This window comes from Camelus ferus, chromosome 20 (assembly GCF_009834535.1).
Source record: "Camelus ferus isolate YT-003-E chromosome 20, BCGSAC_Cfer_1.0, whole genome shotgun sequence".
Classification (NCBI taxonomy): domain Eukaryota; kingdom Metazoa; phylum Chordata; class Mammalia; order Artiodactyla; family Camelidae; genus Camelus; species Camelus ferus.
The window spans coordinates 19,798,775-19,826,115 of NC_045715.1; the positions used below are offsets into that span (position 1 = coordinate 19,798,775).

Below are 27,341 nucleotides of genomic sequence, written 5' to 3' on the forward strand. Positions count from 1 at the left end.
GGGGGTGGGGCAGCAGCGGCGGAAAGGAAACTGAAATCGTTCTGAGCCCAGGCTTCGAGACTGCAGCAGCTCGAGTTTGGCGCGTGGTGCGCGCTCCCGCGCTCCTAGGTGGAAGGGAACCGTATTTTGAGGCCTAACTAGACCCCTCTGTAGAGCTCTGGGATGCCAGAATCCACCCACTCCTCCCTATTTTAGCCCGGGTCTGGACCAGGGTCTGAGGGTGCTTGGCTGCGAAGTGGCGCTCGCCAGGTGCTCAACATTAAATAGGACTCCCTGCCCACAAAGTGGCCTAAATTTCCTTCCTGGACCAGGAAGGATCTTAGCAAGCAGATAACCTCGGGGAACTATTTGCAAACATTAACTACCATTTCCCATTCGCCTAGATGAGTAGGGAGCTTACATAAAAGATCTTTAAACCAGGCAGGCATTATTGTCCCCATTCAACAGAAGGGGAAACCGAAGTTCCAAGACCTTGTGTCTGGGCTGTTTCCCTCTTCAGCGCTGGCTTCAGAAACCACAGAGGCCAAAAAGCGAGCGGGAACTTGGGTTCCCAGGGTCCTCAATGGGGAGATTTCCTAGAGGCTCCATCATTTTCAAGTTTTTGAAAATTATACTTTGACAATACATTGCATTTTATTATTATGTCTTTTAATCCTTTTAGTTACAGCAATCTACTCTCCCTTTAGTTTCATGCTATTATTTTGTTACAGAAATCAGTTCATTTATTCCGTAAAATATTCCACATTCTGAATTTGTCTGATTTCCTCAGCATCAATCAACTTGTTTCTCTGTCCTTGTATTCCTTGTAACGAGTAGTTAGCTCTAGAGGTGTTATCAGATTTGAGCTCCTTGTTGTTGCTGTTTTTAAATATACTTCGGGGGTCCCATTTTTTAAGGCGAGAAATATTTCATAAGTGCTGCTGTGTACCGATTGCAGCATGTGAGGGGTATATGATCCCACTTTTAGTGACTGCGAGTGTGATGGAAGGTTCAGGTATTGTCAGCCTGATGACACCTTCCCCGTTGAGATAATACCCATTATCCCCATATCACGCCTTTCCCATTGCGTTGATTGTGGATTTATGTTTCTTGGTTCCCATAATGGATCTGCGCCCTTTATTTTTACTTTGCCAGCAGGCACTGAGCTTTGTCGGTAGAGGGCACCAGAGAGTCATTGCAGGGGTAAAAACCGATTTTGCTTCCGGGTTCTGGTGCCGTCCTTGCCAGACTCCTGCAGCTAGCGCTTGGCTTTTCCAGCACCGGCTTCTGAAGCACCAGAAACTTTCTTAGCGTCCAGCTTCTACAATGCATAGTGGTCATCAACAAACAGCGCCAGTAGCTCCCTAGGTAACCCCCTGGGGAGGTTTCATATTTTAGCGTCCCCAATGTGAACAGTTTTCTCCTGCACCCAAGATGGTGGATTTCTGGGAAGTTCCAGAGGGCAGATTTCCACTAAGTTCTAGAGGTAAGGTTTCCAGAAGGTTCTCCTCTGGCAGCACCATCTTGATGGCATCTTCCCTGCCATCGACCGAGCCACGTTTGCACCTTCACTAGCAGGGCCAGATCCCATCCCCTCTGTTTCTTCAAAGACTATGTGCATCTGTAGTATCCCATCTCCTGCGTCATCATTTTTTACCTTTTCACTGACCTATTCTAATGAGTATACACACATATTATAATATCTCCCATAAAAAAGCCCACTTGATACCATAACTTTTTCAAGGATTTTGCTTAGCTAACCCCACCCCCATTTCTCTGTTCCCCATAACTGGAAAATCTTTATTTAATCTCTTCATTTCCTTTCCTCCCTTTCAAACTATGAAATATATCATATGTTCAAAAGAGTATATATAATGCATACATGCATTTTAAAATAATAATATTATTATTATATAGTAGACACTTGCATTCATCTCTCATTCTAGGAAATCAGACATTTCCATCATCTTTCACTGTGTGCCCTTAACAGGTGTATCATCCTCTCTCCTCTAAAGGTAAGCATCAATTGCTTTTTTGTGATAATCATTCCTTAGCTTTTCTTTATAATTGTGTTACACATGTAGATATCCCTGAACAGTACATTACCTAGTTTTGCCAGTTTTTGAACCTTCTATACATGGAATCATACTGTATGTGTTCTTCTGTGACTTGTCTTTGTTTTTGAGATTCACCATCTTGATGTATTTAGCTTTGGCTCATTCATTTTCACTGCTCTGTAGTATTTCAAATATGAACAGTCTACTTTTTTTTTCTCCATTCTACTGTTCCTGGAATTTGGTTTGTCTCCAGCTTTTTGCTATTATGGATAATGCTGTTATAAACATTCTCATTCATGTATCCCCTTGCAAAACCTACAAAGACTTTTTAGTGTATGTGACCAAGAGAGGAATTTCTGAGTCTTAGAATGTGCATATTCATTGTGTTACTAAGTGAGGCAAGACTGTTTCCCAGAGGTTATATTACTTACCCTTCCTCCATGGCTGGATAAAGTTCCCATTGAACCACATCTCAGCATCACTTGATAATGTCAGGCTTTCAACTCTTTGCCAACCTGTTAGGTGTGAAATATTATCACATTTTAGTTTTAGTTTGCATTTTCCTGATTATTAATGAGGATAAACATTTTTCATTTTTCTTTTTCTTTTTTCCATTTGTATGTCTCCTTCTGTATAATGCCATATATGTCTTTTATCCATTTTTCTATTAGACTGTTTTTAAATTTTTCTTATGGATTTATGGGAAATATTTGTTTTTTCATATATTGTGGTCACTAATTCTTTGTTGATTATGTATGTTACAAATATCTTAGAGTTTCTGGCTTATCTTGATGATGTCTTTCAACACCATAAGAGAAGTTCTCCATTCTAAAGTAGCTGAATTTATCAATCTTTACGTTTTGAACTCTGGATCGAGTTTGCTAAATCCTGCCCTGTCCCAAGATCATAAATAATCTTGAATATTATTTTCTAAACATTTAAAAGTATTACCTTTCAAATTTAAGCCTTTAATATAGCTGGGCTAATTGATTTTTATGTTTGGAGTAAGATGTACATTTGTTTCTCTTTTCTTGATGGTTATCTAATTATCTCAGGACCATCTACTGCATAGCCCCTCAATTCCCCACTGCTTTGCACTGCCAGCTTTAATCATACACTTTTTTTTTTTTTTAAATTTTGGAGGATAATTAGCTTTATTTATTTATTTAAAGTCACAGTACTGGGGATTGAACCCAGGACCTCCTGAATGTTAAGCATGCATTCTACCACTGAGCTAGAACCTCCCCTGCTTTCTAATCATACATTCTATCCGTTTATTCATTCACCAATACTTGTTAAGCATCTACTTTGTGCCAAGCACTTTTATAGATGCTGGGGCTCTAGCAGTGAACAAGACAAAAATTTCAGTGGAGCTTACATTCTACTGGGGGAAGACATTTTGCTTTGGGAATGGACATGAATTTGGGGGAGCCAGAGGGTGGAGAGTGGGTAGGCTGAATAATTGGCTTCAAAGATATTCATACGGTAATCCCCAGACCCTGTAGATGTCTCCTTATATGACAAATGGAACTTTGTAGATGTGATTAAGTTAAGGATCTTGAGATGATGAGAATATCTTGGATTATCCAGGTAGGCCTTAAGTGTACACACAAGTATTCTTATAAGACAGAGGCAGAATAAAACTAGACGACAGAAAAGAAGTGAAAACTGAAATGATGTACTTTCAAGATGGGGGAAGGAGCCACAAGCCAAATTGGTGGCCACCAGAATCTGAAAAAGGCAAGGACATGGCTCCTCCCCTGAGTCTTCAGAAGTAACCAGCCCTACTGACATCTTGATTTTGGTCCCATAAGACTCATTGTTATAACTGTTAAATTAACATTTGTTAAGTAGAGCACAGAGTGCTAGATGGTGAGCATGGCTCAACAATAGACCACACACACCAGAAATGGAAATGGGGAAGTTTATCGCTCACAGGTCCTGGAGGAGGTACAAAGCGTGCCTCAAGGGGCCACAGAGGAAGTTCAAGAGAGAGTGCAGAGTGAGAAGCAGGACCTGGGGGCCCTGCCTTTATTAGGATCCCAGGTCAAGGCCCAGTTTGTCAATTCAAACCAAATAGATCAGGTATTGGTAAGCTTCATGGAGGTCTTATCTAAGGGCCGCACAAGGGAGTGGTTCTGGGAGGCAAGGGAGACTGTTGATTAGGGGCTGTTAGGGAAAGCGTATCAGGAACTTACATTTGCTTGTGATTCCATGGGCTGTTATCTAGGGCATGTGGTTGTGTGAGGGGGCTAAGGTCAGTTTAAGGTCCCTGCAGGCTGCTTGGCCAAACAAAATAGATACTGAGGCAGCAATATGGGCAGCAATACCATGGAGTCGCTGAGCTGAACTCTCCATACTCATGTTGGACTTCTGGCCTCCAGAAGAGAATAAATTTGTGTTCTTTTAAGCCATAAAGTTTGTGGTCATTTGTTAACAGCACCAGTAGGAAACAAATACAATTGGCCACTGGTTTAATGCCCATATTGCTTCCTGTGGGATAGCATCCTAACCTCTTAGGAGGTTGTCTCCCAGTTGATGCTGTAAGTGAGCCTCAGAGTAGACCATTGCTCCATTTCACAAAGCCTGCTTCTTCTAGATGCTGGGACATGTGTTAACATCAGTGAATTCCATGGGCATAAGTCCATTTTCACATTTCCTCTGCTGTAAAATATGTCACTTCTTTTCATTTTTTCATGTGTATAACCATCCATGTGTGAATGATTATACACATGAAAAAATGAAAGAAGAGCAAGTAACTGTTGAAGTTGGATACTTGGGGCTATATCCTCTACATCCATTAGAACAGGATTTCTCAATCTCGGCACTATGGCATTTTATTGTATAGGGATTATTCTGTGCATTGGATGTCAGCAACCTTTCCGATCTCTACCCACTAGATGCCAGTAGCACTCTCTCCTCCAGGGTGACAACCAGAATTGTCTCTGGACATTGCAAAATGTTGGGAGGATGCATTAGAGGCTTCTGTGGTGCAAAGACTTTTGGGCTCAAAGGTAATGATCCTAATAACCTGTCTGGCCTAGCAGCAGTACAGATGTAAGTTCCATGCAGAAATGTTTTTCACAGCTACTGGGATCTTTTTCATCTTTTGTGCTCCTATTTGGTTTGGGGATTCAGATTTGATTGGTTGGTTGTATGTGACTGTGCACTTTGGCAACATGTATGCCTAGTCTGAAGTAAAAAATAATGGGGTGCCTGGTGTCACATGAAGAGTTGCCAAGACCTTACACATTCCTCTAGGGAAAATAATCTAAGAATTCTGGATTACCAATGAGTATGGCTGTCCAGATTGGTGGAACTCCAGTGGTCCACAACCTCTCTAAAAGACTGAGGTTGGAGGTGGAGTGGAGCACTTGGGATTTTCAAAAGGGCGAAAGCAAATTAGTGGTGAAAATGGCAGAAGCACCTGACTCTGGATGGCTGAACCCCCTAGTACAGAGAGTAAAATCTCCACCTTTAGGTCCGGGAAACTAGAGGCCTGCCTGGGAGAATCGGTGCCCCATGTTGCCGGGCAACCATAGGGCTCGGCCCAGGCGGCCGGCAGGGACCTGGTCAGAGTGGGGGCCGCCATCTTGGCCAGTTGGTCTTGGCTGCGTTGCCTTCCTTGCTCTGACTGATTTGTAAGCTGGGACAGCTAGTGTCTTTGTGTCCTGCCTGACGGAATTGCTGAGGATCACAACACGGTACAAATTATCTCAAAAGCATCCGTAGCTGGTGAATCCCCGTGGTGACGCCGGGCCTTCAGTTTCCCCAGCCGACTTGGGCGCGAGGGGCAGGACCGTGGACGCGTGAGTCCCCGAGCAACGAGCAACGGCTACAGCCCTTGGGCTGCCTGGTGGAGGCCTTTCCCGAGGAGCCAAGAGGCGGGGCCGAGGGGCTGGGTCCTGGAGGCGCAGACAGGGCCGAGTTGCCCAGAAAGGCCCGCAGTTGTCGCAGAGGCTCCAGCAGAGCCCAGTGACAGGCCTCTCCGGTGATTACGCGGCGGCAGGCGGCCCGAGTGAGTGCGGGGCTGGGCTCGAGGGCTGAGCGTGGCGTGGACCAGGCTCTGTGACAGTGCGTTCACCGCCAAGAACAGGGAAAAGAGAAGGTCAAAGCAGGGTCCATATGAAGCTCAGGATGGCAGCTAAAAATGAAATGTTAGCTTCGATTTCTTGGTATGGAAATAATAACCAGCATTCTATACGGCATTTTGCTTTGGAAAGTGATTTTCATTTATTTACCTGATCTCACTGAATCATTTCTGCAGTCCTCTGGGATGTAGCGTTTCTTATTATTATACACCTTTATTGGGGGTGATGGTGGTGGTGGTGGAGGGGAGCTTCATGGCTAGGTTAAGGCCAATTGATGCCCTAAGAACAGCTCTACAGTGGTGTCCCCTTGGACTTTCCAAGGTTTAACATAATATCTTAAGAATATTGAGTCTTCCAATCCATTAATGTAGTATATTTTACCCTTTTTTTAGATCTTCTTTGATTTCTTTCATGTTTTAAAAAAACATTTCAGCTTAAAGCATAGAGATCCTACACATATTTTGTAAGATTTATACCTAAGTGTTTCATGTTTTATGGTATTGTTGTAGATGGTACTGTTTTTAAAATTTTCAATCTTCAGTTGTTCATTTATTTGTGTATATTGACAAACAGCTAATTTTTAAAATACTGACCCTGTATCCAGGGGCTTTGTTAAACTTATTTATTAGTTCTGCTTACTTTTTGTAGAATTTTCTTCTTTCCTTTCCCCCCCCCAAACTTTATTGAGATATAATTGATATATAACATTGTGGATGTTTAAAGTGTACAACGTGTTAATTTGAAACACATATATTACAGTATGATTACTACCTTTGTGTTAGCTAACACCTCCGTCACATCACATAATTACCATTTTTTTTTTTGTGGTGAGAATATTTAAAATCTACTCTCTTAGCAATTTTTAAGTACACAATACAGTACTGCTACCTATAATCACAATGCAGTGCATTAGATTCCTAGAACTTATTTATCTTCTGGTTGGAAGTTTGTACCTATTCACCAACATCTTCCCATTTCCCCCACTTTCCTAGCCCCTGGTAACCACAATTCTATTTTCTATTTCTCTGTGGGTTTTTTTTGGGGGGGGGGGTTAGATTCCATGTGATATCATGTAGTATCTGTCTTTCTCTGTCTGATTTATTTCATTTAGTGTAATTAATGCCCTTGAGGTCCATCCACGTTGTCACAAATTGCAAGATTTCCTTCTTTCTTATGGCTGAATAGTATTCCTACGTGTGTGTGTGTGTGTGTGTATATGTTTGTGTGTGTGTGTGTATACATATATATATATGTCTCACATCATTATCCACTTATTCATAAATAGATACTAAGTTGTTTCTATATCTTGGCTATTGTGAATAATGCTGCAGTGAACTTGGGAGTGCATATATCTCTTCAATATCCTGTTTTCATTTCCTTTGAATATATACCCAGAAGTGGGATTCCTGGCCTGTAGGTTTTCTGCTAAGAAATCCACCGAAAGCCCAATGGGGGTACCTTTGTTGTTTACAGTATTGTTTTTTCTTGCTGATTTTAGGATTCTGTCTTTGTCTTATATTTTTGATAGTTTTATTATAATATATCTTGGAGAAGATCATTTCAGATTGAAATAATGGGGTGATAGCCTCATCAACTTGAATGTTCAAATTTCTCCCAGGTTTGGGAAAATTTTAGCCATTATTTCTCTAAATAGTTTTTCTGTGTCCATCTCCCTCTCTTCTCCTTCTGGAACCTCAATGATTCAGATTTTGTTTCTTTTGATGGTGTCTCATAGATCATGTAGGCTATCTTCACTCATTTATTTCTCTTCTGACTGGCTTGTTTTGAAGTTTCTATCCTCTAACTCATTGATTCTTGTGTTTGATTTATTATGATGTTGATGTTCTCTATTGCATTTTTCATTTCATTCACTGATTTCTTCAGCTCTAGAATTTCTGCTTAGTTCCTTTTTATGATTTCTGTCTCTTTGTTAAATTTCTCATTTTTTGTACATATTGTTTTTCTTATTTCACTGAATTGTCTTTCTAGGTTTTCTAGTAACTCATTGGGTTTCCTAAAACAGCTATTTTGAATTCTTTATTGAGTAAATTACAGATCTCTATGCCTTTTGGTTTCATTTTTTGCAGGATTTGGTGATGTCTTATTTCCTTAATTTTTCATGTTCCTTGTAATTTCCATGAACATGTAAAATTTCATGTTCCTTGTCATTTTTCATGTCCCTTAATTTTTCATGTTTCACTTTTGAAGTAGCAACTGTCTTGTTGGGCCCTGTGGTTTCTAATGAGAAACTAACATTTGAATTGTTATTCCCCTCATTTTGATGTGTTATTTTCTTCCGATTGCTTTTGAGATTGTTTCCCTTGTCTTTGGTTTGCAGCAATTTGTTTATGATGTATGGGGGGGTGGTTTTCCTTAAAGTTATTCTCTTTGGCATTTGCTGACCTTCTTAAATCTATAAATCTATGTCTTTTGCCGTATTTGAGAAATTTTCAGCCATTTTTTTTCTCTAAATATTTTTTTTCCTTTACCAGTTTCTTTCCCTCCTCTGGGACTCTAATGACATAAAAGTTAGACCTTTTGATATTTCACAGGTCACAGAGTTCCTGCTTTTAAAAAATTCTTTTGTTGCTCTATTATTAAGATTTGATAATTTTTATTACACTGTCTTCAAGTTCGCTGGCTATTTTTTCCTGTCATCTACATTCTGCTGTTAAGGCTATGCAGTGAAAATTTTATTTCAGATATTGTATTGTTTAATTCAGTGACCAGATACAGGAGGTGGTAGTGAAAGAAAATGAAGTGTCTTAAATCACATCTAGGTTTTGGCTTGAGTAATGGGATAGTTGTTGGTACTTTTTACTGAGGAATAGGAACAATGAGGAAAATTGGAGATGTGAATTTAAGGTGCTATTCAAGTGGTGATACAGGAGGCCTTTGTAGCTTCCTAGAGTTTGCATTCCTGGGTAGAGGTCGGGGTTAGTGATAAAGTTGGTGTGGTTTAAATCAGTGTTTTTCAAAGTATAGATAGCAATACCTTGTATTATGACATCAATTTTGTGGGTTAAAACCAACATTTTAAAAATGGACTGCACTGAGTCTACCTGCTCTCCCCTTGAGAGTGTACTATTGCTTAATAAATCCTCTCTTTGCTTTCTTGGAAAACAAAAAACAAAACAAACAAACAAACAAAACAAACAGAAACTGGACTGCAATTTTTAAAAATCAGTGTATTACATATAATAAAGAATAAATAGTATTTAACAGAACTTGTATTTTAGGTGTGTGTATATGCACGTGCAGGTATGTTAGACTGGGATGTGAATTCATTTCTCACTGTGATGGTCCAAAAAATGTTTGAAAACTATTAGCTTAAAACATCATGATGTTTTCCAGACAGCGTATGAATAGCAGACCTATGATTGAATGTAGCCATTTCTAGTAATCTAACTCTGATGTTCTCAGATGAGTTTTCAAATACAGCCCTAAATTTTTGCAATTCTTATTCTCTACTATTGAATTATTTACAACAAATATTTTTTTTTACTGAGCTGATCTACTAAGAGGGAAATTTTAGACTTTATTGGGGATTTACTTTCCCATTATCTTCTAGAACATCCTCTACTTAACTACATGTATAAATACCTTTTAAAATGTTTACAGCAGAGCTAGTTACCTGAAAATAATACCCATTTAACTTTGGAGGCTGAAATCTATTCTGACTAGTGCTCTGGAAGGAACTTTGGATTTGGAGGAAAAAGATTAGAAGCAATCTGAACATAAAAACTATTTTCTTCTGGGTTCCATCTTGATGTTGATTAAACTCACAATTTCTGTTTTCCTGTATGTCTTCCTAGAAAGTCATTCTGTGCTTTGAGAAGAAACATTCTGCAGGGTTTGAGCATAGCTACCATGGCTGCTACCTCTCCTCTGAGAAACCTGGAGGACGAGGTGCTGTGCTCGATCTGTCTTGACTACTTGAGAGACCCTGTAACCATTGACTGTGGTCATGTCTTCTGCTACCACTGCATCATTAAGGTCTGTGAGTCTGCTCGGCAGCCATTATATTGTTCTCTCTGCAAGACAGCCTTTAAGAAAGAGAATATCCGCCACGTGTGGCAGATGGCCAGCCTAGTGGAGAACATCTGGAGGATGAAAGTAGATGAGGAGAGACAGCCCAGAGAGGAAAGGCCATCTGAGCAAAGAGCAGAGAAGCTGTGTGGGCAGCATTTGGAGAAGCTCCATTACTACTGCAAGGATGACCAGCAGATACTGTGTGTTATGTGTCGGGAGTCCCGGGAGCACAGGCACCATGCTGCCGTTCTCCTGGAGAAGGCTGCACAGCCTTATCGGGTAAGAATCTTGCTGGATCCCTGCTCCATTCTTGTAGCCAAAAAAGTTCTATGGTACCATCAGGACAAGGTCCACATTTTTTTAAATAAATACTTTATTGAGATGTGATTGACATGTAAAAAGTACATATTTAATGTATACAACTTGATAAGTTTGGGGATAAGTATTCACCTGTGAAACCGTCACTGCCATCAAGGCCACAGACATATCCATCCCACCCAAAGTTTCCTCACACCTGTTTTGTTATTATTATTGTGTTATTGTGTGTGGGTTTATGTGTAATGAGATCTATCCTGTTAGCAAATTTAAGTATACAATACAGTGTTGTTATCTTTAAGGACTATGCTGTAGAGTAGATCTTCAGAATTTATTTATCTTGCATAACTGAAACTTTTACCATTTGACCATCACCTCCCTTTTCCCTCCCCTGCAGCTACTGGTAACAACCATTCTACATTCCTCTTCTATGAGTTTGACTGTTTTTAGATTCCTCATATAAATGAGATTATACAGTATTTGTCTTTCATGTCTGGCTTATTTCACTTAGCATCATGTCCTCCAGGTCCATCTATGTTGTTGCAAATGGCAGGATCTCCTTCTTTTTAAAGGCTGAGTAATATTCTGTTGCTCAATATTCTATTGTCTTTATCCACTCATCCATTGGACATTTAGGTTGTTTCCATATCTTGGCAATTGAGAATAATGCTGCAGTGAACATGGAAGTACAGGTATCTCTTCAAGATCCCGATTTTAGTTACTTTGGATAAATATCTAAAAGTGGGATTGCTGGATCATGTGGTAGTTCTATTTTTAATTTTTTGAGAAACATCCATGTTTTCCATACTGGCTGTGCCAGTTTACATTCCCATCAACAGAGTACCAGAGTTTCCTTTTTGTCACATCCTCACCAATTCTTGCTATCTTTTTTTGTTTTTATTTTGGTATTTTGTTTTTTAATAATAGCCATCCTAACAGGTATCAGGTTCAAATTCTTTTGCGGGGGAAGTTCTTGGCAAAGCATTACCCTTTGAATTTAGATAATAAAGCTGGTTTGTTTTCATATCTTTTATAATAATGAGTGTATCCCATTGCCTTGATGTTTTAGTTTCTAAAGCACTTGGATCAGGTCTCAACCTGCAGTGTAGGGCATCAGCCCTCTTGATCCAGAGCTTCAAATTGGGTGTTTCCAGCACATACGTTTTATAAAAACATTTTTAAGAATATTGCGTCCTGTATATAATCTCTTATAAAAATTTTCTTTCAGAATTTAATCTCAGGGAAAGTACTTTTTCTGAGGTACTAGTATATTTCTTCCTGTCTGCTAAAGAATTATATGATTCATTGTTTTCCCTTTCTCCATAGCTGACAGGAATCTTAAAACCAATTTAGTCATTCTCTCAATAATTTGGAGTTAATATAGATATACTTTCCTTCACTTTTTGTATTGATTTTCTTTTTTTATTTCTGTTATTAATTTAATATAAATTGTCTGTATTTGTGGTAGAAAGAGACAGTGTAAATATAAAAAACTATACTGTAAGTCTGAGTGGTTGTATTAATATTATTTATTACTTTATTTCACTTAATTTTTTCTTTCAGCTTTATGAAGATGTAATTGACATTCAGCACTGAGTAAGTGTAATGTGTGTTCTATCTCATTTCTGAGAAACTGCTCTAGGCTAACAGCACTCACTTTGTTTCTTCTTCATTAACTAGGAAGGAAACTATTCCACATGACTATTAAACTATATAAGGTCAAACACTATCTGATTTCACTCTGGGGTCATTTTGCATCTTTCTTATTTAGGGCATTTTCATCTTCATCTTGAGATTATTTGTGTTTATTTCCATAGGGTAAAATCCTAAACCATCTGAAGATTCTGAAGGGAGACAGAGACAGGATTCAGAATTTTCAGTCTACGGGAGAAGATGAGATTCAGGCTCTGCTGGTAAGAGAAGTCGCAAGCAAATGTTCTGTGTCCATGTGTGTGTGGTGGGAGTGAGTGTAGGGGAGGAGGGGCATATTGAAGGATGGGGAGAAGGAGGGTATGATGGAAGGGATTTTTGTTCTGAACTTACCCCCAGATCTCACAAATGTTCTGGTGTTTCCTAGCCTCTCGGAGGAAATCCTCTTTCTCTTTCTGCCTTTACTCTAGGCAAAATTCCAGAGCCACAAGCAAGACATAGCATCAGTGTTTGAACAGGGCCATCAGTTCCTGAGAGAAAGGGAGCAGTACCTGTTGGAGTGGCTGGAGGGGATGGAGCAAGAGCTCACTGAAGGGAAGAACAGCCATGTCACCAAGGGCTCTGAAGAGGTGGTCCGGCTTGGAACCTTGATTTCTGAGTTAGAGAAGAAGGCTCAGCAGCCAGCACTTGAACTTTTGCAGGTGAGGGACCAACTGAACTATACCTGAGTCCTCTTGCTCCAGGCTGCTTTGCAGCCTCTCCATTAGCATGAGATTCGGACAAGGAGTCAGGAGAGCCAAGGTTTTATTTTCACTTATTGAGTTCTTTGAAAAGTTAAACAGAAATCCAATAGGTTTTAAGTCCCAAATTACAGTGGGCAGGAGACTACAAAATGCACAGATCATACAAGGAGCTAGTAAGAGCTATACATTTATAATTACAACAAATAATCGAACATTAAATCTTGTGGTCAAACTGGAAGCCACAGGAATTCTGGAAAAGGCTAAGGTTTAGTCAGGGAAGGCTTCATGAAAGAAGTGGCCCTTAATGGTAGCCTTGAAGAAAATGTAAAGATTTGGATTAGCAGAAAGGAGAAGTTGAACGTTCCATTTGGTGAATGTGCATTGGTTGAAATAATTGAATGTGATAATAAACCTAATGAATGTGATAATAAAAAGATGAGCATAGATACCGAGGAAGACAATTTGGAAGATCGGAAGGGTATACAGAGTGAAAGGAGCTACAATTCTGGAGGAGTCAGTTTAAGTGAGGAGGAAGTTACAGGGCAGATGAGACAGGGCCAGCTGAGAAGAGGCTTCCAAGGCAGGTTGAGATTTAAGTCTTAACCTGATAGACAAGAGGATTCTTAATAGATTAAGGAAGGTTTCCCGGAGGGGATGGTCTAGACTCAAATGGAAGAAAGGAAAGGGAAACATATGTCCCCATAAACTGATACTACAGTGGAGAACAGAGCAGGTCCAGGCTGGTCAGAATAATTCTCTGTACAGTCCTGTCAAGTACCCATTCCCCAGCGAGCCCGTGGGAGGGAATGGTGCCGGCGCCTGGGCTCCTTATTTCCATGACAGTCTGTGTTCTCTTCCTTTCCAGGACCCAAGTGACATAATAAGCAGGTAAGTGCTGCTTGCTTTTTTGTTTGTTTGTTTTTAACCATGTAGGTGTCCCTTTGTTTTCTCTTTCTGTCACCTTACATTAGTTTAACAAGGACTGGAAAGGGGTTATTTGGAAGAAGAGGGGTTCTTCTCTGAAAAGGGTAAATTGAAAGATATTCCATGGAATGGGGGAGGGAGTTCTAGAAAAATTACTGTCGTGAAACTTATGTGAGGATGCTAATGGTGTAGGGAGAACTGAAATGGGAACAGATTATGGGAGAGTATTAAAGAAAATTTAGAATCCATATTTGTTTCTAAAACCCAATATCCTTTCATTCTTTCTATTCCTGCCTGGTTCCCAGCTGCCTCTGCTGGCCATAGCTTCCCCCGTATTCTGTCGAGCACATTTTGTCATCAGATTGTCCTCCATGCTTGTTAGTGATGGTTTCCTGCTTTCTGCCCGACCATAAGAAGAGGACACTTTATGTGGGTCATAGGGATAATGATTTCTCTGACGGTGGGTCTGAGGAAATGTGTGTGAGACAGTCAACAATGACAATTTTCAAAATCACACCCACATAGTACTCAGAAGCTCTGAACAGAGAATCAAGGGCAGGTATTTTGATAATACACAGATCAGCCCAGAGACATCCAGGATTATTGGCATATACTGAGCATTTACTGCAGACCAAACACTGGGTAGAAAGGAGGGTAATGAGATAGGTTACCAGATTCTGGCTGGGGAGACTGGACAGAGACATTAGAGATGAATAATTATATGAGAAAGGAAGGTGATACAGAATGGGTAATGCCTCTGGCCCTAAAGCATTTTATCTGCTTTTAGTACAGTTATTCTAGCTTTCTTTTGATTAATGTTTGCATGGTATTTAACTTTTTATCTTATAACTCTCAACCTTTCTGTGTGGTTATTTTTATGTATCTTTTATAAGCAACATAAAATTTTGTTTTCTTTTAAAATAAATTCATTCTGACATTTTTAAATTGGAATAGTTAGTATTTATAGATCCTGGAAAATTACCATTTTCATTCATATTTTCAAAAGTATTTATGTAGTTTGCCAAATAATGTCCTTAAGTTTAATTTTTATTTCTGAATATTTTTGTTTATTTTTGTTGTATTTCTACTTTTGTCTCCTCTACTTGCCTCTCTCTCTTTTTTTTCTATTTTTAATTTTGTTTTTGTATGTGTATGTCTATGAGCCCTGCTTTTGTCATAGGCCGTAATTTTTAGTATATGGTATTTTATTGTTTTCTAGGTATTTTATTGTTTTCTAGGTATTTTTAGACTTTGAATTTGATTTGCTATTTAACATAAGATTTAAGAAAGAGGATATCTGTCAGATGCTAGGATTTTTTTCTAATAGTTTTATGTTTCATAGTTTTTAAATCTTGTGATCTGACGAGTTTGTTGCCATTTCTACCCTTTTGGACTTTATTGAGGCTCTCTGTGTTGTATGTTGTAAATTTTTTGGATGTTCCAAACACTTGAAAAGAAGGTACACTCTCTGTGTTCTTAGGATAGGATTTGCTCTATCTCTATGAGGTATTCCTTAGTAATTTTGTTATTCAGGTATTTTGTTTTGATACTTACTTTTTTATCTTCTTGATATGTCATAGACTAAAAGAAGTCACTCAAAGATTCCTATTAGCAGTGAGTTTTGCCTTTTTATATTTTGATGCTTTTTTTTTTGTATAACCTTTAAGGAGAGTTGTATCTTAATTGTGGGTTATAATCTTCTTAGTAATAAAATACCCTCTGTTTAATTTTCTTACCTTAAATTCACTCCTGCTTGATAATAAGATAAAGACCTCAGATTTCTTTCATTTTGTATTTAGCTTACATATCTCTGCCCAGCTATATCTTAATTTAAAATTTAAAGTTTTTAACAAACATATATTTAAAGCTTAATTTTAATTTGTCTAGTTTATATCCTCAGGTGGTTTCTTTAGAAGTTGTAGTATTAGTAACATGTTTTGAAGATTTTCAAAGGCAGAAAATGACTTTCTTTCTTTTTTAATATTGTACCTGAATGATATGTTGGTGAGTAGAGAATCCTTGGATCATGGCCCTTTATTCAGAACTGTGTATGTCGTTCTTTGACTCTGATGTTGAAACTGAGCACTTGGAAATGCAGCTTTAACGCTCCGCCCCTTTGGTCCATTGTTGGTGTTTGTCCAAGTGCCTGTGGTGACGGTGGGAAATCATGCCTTTCCTCTAGTAGTTCTCACTGTGACTCTGTTCCCTCTAGATATCCCCGGAAGAAGTTCTGGATTGAAAAGCCTATCAGTCCTGCAATCAAAAAGCGGACAGAAGAATTTTCAGATAAACTTCTTTCTTTAGAGAAAGGACTCAGAGGATTCCATGGTAAAAGAAGGGGTTCTGAGCCTAGAAAACCTTCTTTCTATCTCTGTAATGTTTCCTTAGGTTTTGATTGTGGCCGGGGCTTCCCAGAATTCCTTGCTTTTGTGCGTGTCATTCACACCAGACAGGGACACTGGGGAGGGAATCTAACTAAGTTCAAACCCGGGAGTCTTTACACGTGACAGAATGTTACCTAGACTAAAGTAGAATCACAGTCAATAGGTCTCAGAGTTGGCAAAACGATATTTCATATCTAAAAGTGAGGTAAAAGAATATTGGGAGGTGACAGAAAACAGTATGACATTTCCTCGAAATTTCTAAATATAATTACCATATGATCCAGCACTCCCATTTCCCAAAGAATTAAAAGCAGGGTCTCAAAGAGATATCTGCACACTCATTTTCATTGCAGCATTATTTACAATAACCAAGAGGTAGAAGAAGCAACCAAATGTCCATCGACGATGAACAGATAAACAGAATATGATGTACACAGACAGTGAGATATTATTCAGCCTAAAAGAGAAAGGAAATTCTGACACATGGTACAACATGGGTGAACCTTGGGGACATTATACTAACTGACATGAGCCAGTCACAAAGAGACAAGTACTGTATGATTCCATTTATATGAGGTATCTACAGTAGTCAAATTTATAGGAGCAGAAAGTAGAAAAGTGGTTGCCAGAGGTTGGGAGGGGGAAATGAGGAGTTGTTGTTTTGTGGGTGTAGAGTTTCAGTTTTGCAGAATGGAAGAGCTCTGGAAATTGATTGCACAGCAGTGTAAATATACTTAACATTAATGCACTGTACAATTCAAGATGGTAAAGATGGTGAATGTTAGGTGTTTCTACCAAAATTTTAAATTAAAAAAAATTTAAAGACTACTAGGAGAATTAATCTAAAAGAAGCATCTTTGAGAGTGGAGAGAAATAGTGTGATTTAGGACTAGAAGTTTAGGACTTAATTTAAAAACAGGAAATAGGCCTAAAAGTACTCTTGAATGAAGCACCAGGTAGATTCAGCGGATATTGGCATGGATACTCACATGAACCGCCTTAGACTGGACAGGCTCTTGGTGTCTCCTGAATTGATTTCTCTGTTTCACTTGAGCTTTCATGGTGCCCTGTCACCTTTTAAAGCTATATTAGCCAACAGTAAGAGAATTTGGCCTAGAAGATGTGGAGTCAGAATTGCTTACTGTCCTTTTCTTCTTTTACTCTAGGAAAACTGATAAGGGATCTGGAATATAAGACAAGTGAGTATCTGTAGGGGATAGTGACTGAAATTTGCCTCAAAGTAAATTCTCCTACTCCAAATTGTAGCTTTCCTGTGAAGCTCTCTTACTTATGGGTCAGCTCTTCTGTTTTAAAGAGAAAGGTCTTTGTGTGACTAATGTAACCAAATTCTTTATCCTAAGAATTCAGAGTTCAGTACCACAAACCTTTCCCCAGATTTTCCCAGCTACAATGATCCAGTCCTTATCTTTTCTTCCTCTCAAGTCTCATCACACTGCCTGTGCCCTTAAATTTTCTCTTGATGTTGTCTTCATTTTCTAGATATGGTTGCTAATAGTATGAACATAAGGTCAAAAGCAGTCTCTGTCCTGGTCCCCTGAGGAGTCTCCCACCATTGTCATAAAGGCCCCAGAACCTACGGGACAAATCTCATTTGATTTCTTTTGTGATGCCACACCTTTGTCTCCTTGTCCGCACAGTGAGGATCATCCTGAATTCCCAGACAGCCAATGGCTACCTCTCAGTGTCTCCGAATGGGAAGAGTATGATATTCACTGGCTTGTGGATGAACAAACACCAACATGGTCAGCGATTTGATCCAGAGCCTGGAGTGCTGGGCAGTAAGGGCTTCACGTGGGGCAAAGTGTATTGGGAAGTGAAAGTGGACAGGATATGGTGGGGAGCGGAGGAGGAAGAAGAAGCAGTGAAATACAGGGGCGGAACCAGAGGTGTGTTTGGCAGTAGCTATCTTGGTGGGTTTATAGGCATCACTGATGGGTATAGTTCTCCTGGATATAGAGATGAGAGTGAGGAGTTGGAGGAGGAATGGTCTCAGGAAAATGGAATATGGCCAAAATTCTGCATGGTAGGGGTGGCAAGAGAGTCGGTGGTGAGAAGAGGATTTCTTAACTTCACCCCTGAGGAGGGATTCTGGACTCTACAGCTGTCTTCAGCTGGGGTTTATATATGTACTAGCCCTGAACCCCTCCAGATCCTGTCCTACTGTCCAAGGCAGATTGGGGTTGCCCTGGATTATGATGGTGGGAAAGTAACCTTTACCAATGCCAGAACTGAAGAATTTATCTATGAATTCTCATCTTCCTTCACTGGGAGAATTTTCCCTTTCCTGTGGCTTAATTGCATGAGATCCAGACTTACACTGAGGCCCTGAGAGAAGACCCCATGGGCACAGCCCTAGGTTTTTTCATTTATCCTTTGTTCCTTGACATCATTCCCAACTCTCTACGTCAGCTAGACTGTCCTGCTGGGTTCTGCATGCAGTTAGATGACTGCAGCGTTATGGTAGAGTCAAGAGTCTCTTGTCCTCACTGCTTGGTCTCTAAAATGAGAATAGTAATATTGATCTGCTTTCTCTACAGGGGAATGGTTGAAATGTCTTTAAAGTACTTATTAAAATGTGTGTTATTATTAACCTTTCTCTTCTGTTGTCTTTGATTTGATTCTTCATCTGCCACTGAGACAAAGTTACGAGAATGAATGACTATCTCATAGGATTGCAGCCCCTGCCATTAATGGTAATTGATTACAACATCCATATCAATGTCTAAAGCACCTGCTCTGTCACATAATTTTTCCTACCATCCTCCTAAGCAGCTGAAAAAACAGTAAATATTTTGCAATTCATGCCTGCTGAATGTTTGATATATTATGAAATTTGAGATACCTGGAGTGGGAATTGGTTTATTTCTTCTGTGTTCTGATAATTTTTGCAGTAAAAAGGAGGAGGGGAAGCCATATGAGGTTCAGGTGTATATGAGATTTTGGAAGTCACTTGGTCCTAAAGTTAAGTCTTATTTCAGCAGTGTTTTAAGATGATAGAAAAAGATACTTAGCTTAATGTTAAATTAGTAGTCTTAGCCATAAGCAGCAGAAAACAAATTCGGCTAATTCTAGGAAAAGGGAAATTTACTAAACATTACTGGGGCGTGTAGAGTGCAAAGACGGAGGAAGATCTGTACTTACCAGCTTGCAAGTTCTGGAGGTGCTACCATGTTGCTACAAAGAGCTAGAAGTCAGTGTGGGAGCTGCAGTGAGATGGAGGAGGAGGCAGGAGGGGTCATCAGAGGTTGAGAGGATTGTTGGGATTTTCAGTATATAAACAGAACATACTAGCATGAGTACAAGTAGCAGATAGTGGATACAATCTCATGGGGAGCAGAGGAAGAAGTAATGAATACAGATAGGGGTGGAGTCAGAGGTGTGTATGGCTATCTTGGTGGATTCATAGACAAGACTGATGGGTATAGTTCTCCTGGATATAGAGATGAGAACGAAGAGCTGAAGAAGACATGGTCTCAGGAAATTAGTGGATAGAACAAGCCTAGTTCTTCATGTAACTAACTCCTACATCAAAATCTGGCATAAGTGCAGCAGATTGCCAGAGTGTGGGGTGACTGCCTGTGCCCCAGCAACAAAGAAGGTTAGGAAAGTGTGTTTCTAGCTTCTGTAACAAGAACTGGTCCTATCAAGGCTCACGTAGTTTAGCATTCTCAAGACATGGGAGCAGATGCTGGTTGCCTAAAAGGAACTTCCAATACTTAAATCTCTGGATTTAAGAGATGTGGGGAAATTTTTCTGATAGTTCAGTTGTATAAGAATGTTTTGTTGAAAAAATAAGATCAAACAACACAAGATAAATATCCTATATCCGTAGCTAACAATAGAAGCAAGTAGAAGTAGATTTCTGACGTTGTATGTTCAGATCCTCATTATAGCAGGGACAAAGCAGTTTTCAACCAGAGTTTTTCTATATGGTAAGGGGCCAAAGAATTTTTTTAATTGAAAAAAATTTTCTTTTTAATGTAGATACAGGGGATTGAATCCAGAACCTTGTGCATGCTAAGCATGTGCTCTACCACTGAGCTATACCCTCACCCACAAAGGTTTTAACTAGTATATTCTATTATAGCCCAGTCCATGTTTGACTTACGGGACTGAAGGGAACAGATTTTAAGGATTAAGGATTTAGACAGAGGATGTTCCAATAATTTTGGTTAGAAATAAATGTGAACAGGGTCAGAATTTAGCAAGAGAATGGTGAAACTATTCCTCTTTAGAATATTTTTGTAAAGTCAAAGATTAATGTTAGAGATACTTATTAGACAGATACATAGAAAAAACTATCAGAAGAAAAGAAGCCTAGAAAAGAAATTATGTCTGATGCTAGAATCATAGTCAGCAGCAGATTCCAAGCCAACTGCCTGTTTCAAAAGTGTCAGCACTCCAGTATTCAGAGAATAAACCAAAAAGCCACTTTGTTCCTGTTTTATATATTTTGTGATGAATTTAGATCTTATATTGGTTTGTACAAGTTTCCTGCAAAAAAATTGCTAAAATGGATGCATTTCCATAGTTAGTGTGAAAATAATAAAATTTCATAGTGGTAGCTCACAGCAAAAAAAAAAGTGACAATGAATATATGTATGTTCATGTATAACTGAAAAATTGTGCTCTACACTGGAATTTGACACAACATCGTAAAATGACTATTACTCAATTAAAAAAAAGTGTTTAAAAATAAAAAAAAGGCTGAAAAAAAATTTCATAGTAACCTTTCATCATGATTTTTACCTGTCACAAGCCAAAATATTGACTCATACTTTCCTATCAAACTCATTATAGCATGTAACTTTCTGGAGTTGTTGAAACCATTTAATGATTAATAAATATCATTCTGTTATGTATTCTAATCAGTGTGCATAATGCTTTGGATAATGAAAACACAAAATACCCAAACTATCGGATGCCATGAAAGCAGCAAGAAGAGGGAAATTTATAGCTGTGAGTTCTTACATTAAAAAAGAAGAAATATCTCAAATTAACAACCTGATTTTACAACTTAAGGAATTAGAAAAAGGTGGATAAGTTAAACCCAAAGCTACTTGAAGAAAGGAAATAACAAAGGTTAGAGCAAGATAAATACAAGAGAACAAACAATAGAGAAAATCAGTGAAACCAAAGTAAGTTCCTTGAAATGATGATCAATGAAATTGACAGGCTTTTCGCTACATCAACTACGAAAAAATGAGAGAAGACCCACAGAACTAAAATCAGAAAAAGAAGGGACATTACATCTGATTTTACAGAAATAAATGGATTATAAGAGAATATTATGAATAATTGTACACCAACGAATTAGATAGCCTAGAGGAAACAGATAAACTCCTAGAAACACACAACTTACTGAACACTGACTCATGAAGAAACAGAAAATCTGAACAGAGCTATAACTTTTAAGAAGATTGAATCAGCAATCTAAAACCTCCCAACAAAGAGAAAGACTACTACCAGATGGCCTCACTGGTGAATTGTATACAGTATTTAAAGAATTAACACCAGTCCTTCTCAAACTCTTGCAAAAAATCTAAAAGGAGAGAACACTTCAAATTCATCCTAGAAGGCCAACATTATCTTGAAACCAAAGCCAGACAAAAGACAGTACGAGAAAAGAAAACTATACACGATATTCCTCATGAATAGTGGTGCAAAAGTCCTCAACAAAATGCTAGCAAACAGAATTCAACAGCACATTAAAAAGAGTATGCACCATGATTAAGTTGGCTTTATTCCTGCAGTGGAATGGAATTCCTCCAATGATGGTTCAGCATGCAGAAGTCAACCACATTAACAGAGTGACAACAACAACAAAACCCACATGGTTATCTCAATTGATACAGAAAAAGCATTTGACTAAGTTAAACACCCTTTAATGATAAAAACACTTAACCAGGCTAGGAATGGAAGGAAACTACTTCAACATGATAAAGGCCATTTATGAAGAGCCCACAGCTAATATCATACAGGCATACCTTGAAGATACTGCAGGTTTGGTTCCAACTACTGCAATAATTTTTCAATAAAGTGAATCAGATGAATTTTTTCATTTCACAGTGCATATAGAAGTTATGTTTAAACTATACTGTAGTAGTAAGTGTGCTAAAAATAGTACCTACATTAATTAAGAATACTTTATTGCTAAAACTGCTAACCATCATGTGAACCTTCAGTGAGGCATAACCTTTTTGTAATAGTAACATCAAAGATTACTGATCACAGATCACCATACTACTTACCTACTTCTAGTAGGAATGTAAAATGATAGAATATTCTTGGTTGGCACTTTTTTTTTCTTCCAGCACTGAATATTTCATTTTGTTCTCTTCTGGCCTGCTAATTTCCTGGTGAAAAATCTGCCTGGTAATCTTATGGGGGTTCCCTTGTACATAACAAATCATTTTCTCTTGCTGCTTTTATGATTCTCTCTTTAATTTTTAACAATTAACAGTGGGTCTTAGTATGGGTCTCTTTGGATTTATCTTTTTTGGAACTTTTTGGGCCTCTTGGATCTGGATGTCTGTTTTTTTCCCCAGGTTAGGGAAATTTTCAGCCATTATTTCTTGAATAAGTTTTCTTCCCCTTTCTCTCTTTCCTCCTGGGACCCTAATGTGACATAGGGTCATTTGATAGTGTTTCAATATTCTGTCACGCTCTTTTTCACTCTTTTTTTCTTTTTGCTTCTCTGATTAAATGAATTCTTTTACCCTGTGTTCAAGTTCACTGATTTTTTTCTCCCACTTTATCTAGTCTTCCCTTGAACTCCTCTATTAATTTTTTAGTTCATTTGTTATGTTCTTCATCTCTGTGATTTCTGTTTAGTACGTTCTTATATTTTCTATCTCTTTAGTTGAAATCCTCACTTTGTTCATCCATACTTACCCTGAGCTCAGTGAGCATCTTTATGACCATTACTTTGAACTCTTTATCAAGTAAATCACTTACCTCCTTTTTTAAGGTCTATTTCTGGAGTTTTATCTTATTCTTTTATTTGTAACATATTCTTCTGTTTCTTCATTTTCCTTGATTCTCTGTGTTGGGTTCTGCACATTAGCTAAAACAGCCACCTCTCTCAGCCTCGGTGGAGTTGTCTCTTGAAAAAAATGAGCCTTACCGTTCAGCCTGGCTCTTGGTCATCTCTGAAAGCTTTCTCATGGTCCAAGCTGCCTTCTTTGTTCTTAGTGGGTACTAGTTAGTTGAGGGGATGCCAAGACCTGTCAGTATCCCAGAGGAGAGGATCTCAGTCAGCATCCACATGCAGGCTGATTGGAAGCCAGACTCTTAGGCAGTGGCTTTTAAGGTATGCAAATAGACCTTTTTTAGGGAAGGACTGGGAGATGGGCATTTCCGTGTGCTGGGTGGAGGGGTGGGGAGCATGCATACCTGTTTAAGAACCATTTCGTTGTTTGCTGCTATCCTGTGGGACTGTGAATAGAAGCCCTGCTGGCCACCAGAGCCAGATGATCAAGTGGTGCATCATCTTGGTGGCAGCCACAAAAGCTGGCCCCTGACCCCAGGAAACAGGTGTGACACTTACAGCTGGACCGTCCTGCATTGTTTAAAGCTGGCCTAGCTGCTGCTCCCAGCTAGGCCGTGTTATTCTCTTCTTTGACATAAACCGTCTCACAAAATACCAACATTAGACAAAGATACACTGAGACCATGATAAAGTGACACAAAACAAGGCTATTACATCATTATGTTTAAGCACAGAGGAAAGCAGGGTGCTGTGCAACTCACAAAGTATTGAACATCTCCCTGTCCTGGGTAACATGAGTGATGGCTGCTGCTTTACCAATTGCTGCTTTATCCTTGCTCTAGTCTGCCCTCCATATAGATAAGATTGATTAGGCCACCCAATCATATAATTGACCTCGCTTCCTGGCAATACTCAATTTAGAGTGAACCTCTGTTTCCTTAACCTTCCCCCAAATTATCTAGCCAAAGCCCAAAGCCCACCATAATGCATTCTTTCTAATGCCCTCATTCTAAGATGCCCTATGGCTCCCATGGTGTGCTTACTCTCTTGCTGCATCAAGTAGTAAATACCATGTATTCAACTAGGTGAGTCCCTGGTAGTCTTTGGGTGAAGAATACTGACACATGCTAACCTTTTGTCTGTCAGATTTTTTTTTTCTTTTTGGTGACTTGGAGTTTGATTATGACATTTGTTTGCATGCCTGTGAGTTTGTGGTTGCCTTAGAAAAGTTTTATTTTTTTTCTTTGTGATTTTTCATCTTTGGGTTATGATTAGAAAAATTCTTCATTCTACATTTGTGAAAATTTCATGTATATTTTTATCTAGGTGGAGTGGATGAAGAGAGTGGGGTCCAAGGGTGAAGGGAAACAGAGAAACATGAATTTGGGGGGAAGTATGGGGAGGAATAATAGATAAAGAACTTTAAGGTGGTAGAATTCTAAGGCTTATGTCTTCTGTTTTATAATTGTGTAATTATGCACAGGGCCTACAAGGTGTTTTATATATGGAGCATTCAATAAATACTTTCTCGTGGGCTAAGTGAAGACTTATGTGCTTGCTGATATTTACCAGGTTAACGAAAATGACATCAAGAGTCTCAATGTAATATAGACAAGAATTAGTTTCAATGATGGATATTTTTGAATACTGATGACTTTGAAGTGATAGATTCTGTTTTTGCTAATGTCTGTATCCTCTAGATATTAAAATACATATTAATTAAACTTTCTTGGGAGTGCTGTATTTTAAGAATATGTCTAAGACCCATATGGACAAATCTATGGCTTCCATACAAAGATAATTTTAATGTATTTCAATGTATAAGCCATACAATATCTTCTTGAGGTGGGAGATTGAAAACTAAAACACTCTAGATATGCTCTGTCGAATATGATAGCTACTGGTCACATATGAATATTTAAATTTAAATTAAAGAAAATAAAAATTCACCTGCTCAGTGACACTAGCCGCATGTCAAATGCTCAGTAGCTATCTACCATATGGAAAGTGCAGATTTAGAACAATTTCTTCATCACAGAAAGTTCTATTGATGCTTTGTGGGCCTCAAATAAGGTGTATTAGACCCATTTAAAACCAAAGGGCCAATATTATTTCTCATACAGACTGCATCTGATTTCTTTCTGGGATATGGTATGAACAAAACCAAAATGGGTCATGAATGAATTTTCCTCTGGTGACTTCAGGCATAAACTCTTCCCAGTTCTAACAGGGAAACAACTGTCCTCCAACTCCCTCCCTAGACTGAGGCACTCTCTGGCATCAGATTTCTAGGGGGTGAGTTCTCTTTTAGAAGAGCCAAGGGAGAGAGCCCTAAGCAATGGTTTGGGAGGCAGGGAGTCCAGCTCAGGGAGAGGGTTTCCGAGATGTGAAGAGGAGGCAAACAGGTGGGTGCCAATTTGTAGTCCCCCTGGTTTACTCAGAAGAGCAGTTCTCAAAGTGTGGTCTGTGGAACCCTTGAAGTCACTGAGACCCTACCATGGGATCCGTGAGATCAAAACTGTTTTCATAACATTACCAAGAATTCACTTACCTTTTTCACCGTGTTGACATTTGCACTGAGGTAAAACTTAGCAGGAATAGAGGCTACTTGACGAAACAGCAATAGTGGTTATTGTATTCTTCACCACCATTTAATTGGAGAATAAAAAAGCAAGTTTCACTGAAAAAATACCTGGGTGTAGTATTAAAAATTATTAACTTTATTAAATCATCATTCTTGAGTCCACATTTTAGAATATCTGATAGGAAATGGAAAGTACATACAAAATACCTGTGCTATGTTCTAAAGTACTGTGTTCCAAGGAAAATAATTTTTCTAAGTTGACCTAGCCTCTTTTTTATAGAATGCCATTTTTACTTTAAGAATGAAGGACAAAGTACTATGATGATTTAGAGTTAGTTATTTGGCATAATGAATGAGTTATTTGGCATATTAGACTTAGTTAATTGGCAGTATTTATTGCCAGTGATAAAATATAAGTTCTCATGAGAAAATGAATCTTGACAGTTCCCAGTACTAACAAACCATTCTATTGGAAACTGTGGTAATATTAACAAATATGATTTTTTGATAATCTTAACTAAATGTTAACACTGTAAGATGTATACAGTTTGGTGAAGCAATGCATTACTTTTAAAAATCATGCATCAGTATAAGATTTATTCAGTGCACAAGATAGACCTTTGGATTCTTATACAGAAAATTTGGAAATATTCAGTGATAGTTTCAAGTTCCAAATTGCAAAATAACCTTGTGTAGTTTTAGTGTAGCATCAAAGATGAATAACCACAATTATCTGAAAACGTTTTATTTCCCCTACATATTTGTGTGAGGCTAGATTTTTTTTTTTCATATACTTCAGTCAAAAAGATTCAATGTAGAAGCAGATATGCAAATCCATCAGTTTTCTAATGAGACAGACAAGAAAAAAGACTTGAAAAAAATGTAAAATCTAGAGGGAATACTTCTCACTAAACTTTTATTTTTGAAAATAGTAGTTTTTCATAAAAATATATATTTTGAACGTAACGGGTTATTAATATTATAATTGAATCAATATATTTTTTTAAGATTTCAATTTCTAATATGGTAAGTGTCAACAGATATAACCCACATAAGTGAAATTATCTTTGAGGTCCCAAATTGTAAGCGTGTATAGAAATTCCGAAGCCAAAAGTTTGTACGTTGCTGACTGACACAGCCCCTGGGCCAGGACTCAGGGAGACAGGGTAACAAAGGGTGCTCCATGCAGGAGGAGAGGAGGGCTCAGGGCGAAGCTCCGGGTTTCTGAGCAGGGCTTTCAGGGTCTTAGGCCCGGAGACCGGTGTCCGGGCGCGGGAGGCAAGCCACCCGGGATTCCCCGTGTCCCCGGGGTTTCACTTCTCCCTCTCACAACCTGTGTCGGGACCTCCTGCCTGGATACTCATGACGTGACCCCAGTTCTCACTCCCGTTGCGTGTCCAGTTTCTAGAGAAGCCAATCAGCGTCTCCGTGGTTCCGGTTTCAGGGTTACTCTACCGACCTGCCAGGACTCAGATCTCTTCTCAGACTCCAATGGTAAGGGCTTTAGGAACCCAACCACTCCTCCTGCTGCTTTGGGGGTGGGGGGCGGGCAAGGACCCCTACCCGAGAC

At 38.8% G+C, this 27,341-nt stretch overlaps 1 protein-coding gene across 2 annotated transcripts; it reads left to right on the top strand.

Annotated features, from left to right (window-relative positions):
- The first annotated feature begins 903 nt into the window (after positions 1-903).
- On the top strand, positions 904-20,214 carry LOC102509492 (tripartite motif-containing protein 26). Of its 2 annotated transcripts, XM_014568321.2 has the most exons (9): positions 904-1,465; positions 1,926-1,994; positions 9,943-10,438; positions 12,292-12,387; positions 12,595-12,825; positions 13,733-13,755; positions 16,004-16,119; positions 17,342-17,374; positions 17,834-20,214. In XM_014568321.2, the coding sequence occupies exons 3-9, from the start codon at positions 9,998-10,000 to the stop codon at positions 18,523-18,525; spliced, it is 1,632 nt and encodes a 543-aa protein (XP_014423807.2). In that variant the 5' UTR covers positions 904-1,465; positions 1,926-1,994; positions 9,943-9,997; the 3' UTR covers positions 18,526-20,214. The 2 variants fall into 2 exon arrangements, with proteins under 2 accessions (XP_014423807.2, XP_006195466.3); XM_006195404.3 differs by lacking the exons at positions 904-1,465; positions 1,926-1,994 and adding an exon at positions 5,922-6,054.
- Positions 20,215-27,341: the final 7,127 nt, after the last annotated feature.

What these genes read in the sequence shown, in the direction of transcription:
- LOC102509492 (XM_014568321.2), top strand. Translation starts at nt 9,998, where the DNA reads ATGGCTGCTACCTCTCCTCTGAGAAACCTGGAGGACGAGGTGCTGTGC. An exon ending in CCAAGTGACATAATAAGCAG is followed by an intron (nt 13,756 to 16,003) that starts GTAAGTGCTGCT and finishes TGTTCCCTCTAG; the next exon opens with ATATCCCCGGAAGAAGTTCT. An exon ending in GGATCTGGAATATAAGACAA is followed by an intron (nt 17,375 to 17,833) that starts GTGAGTATCTGT and finishes TTGTCCGCACAG; the next exon opens with TGAGGATCATCCTGAATTCC.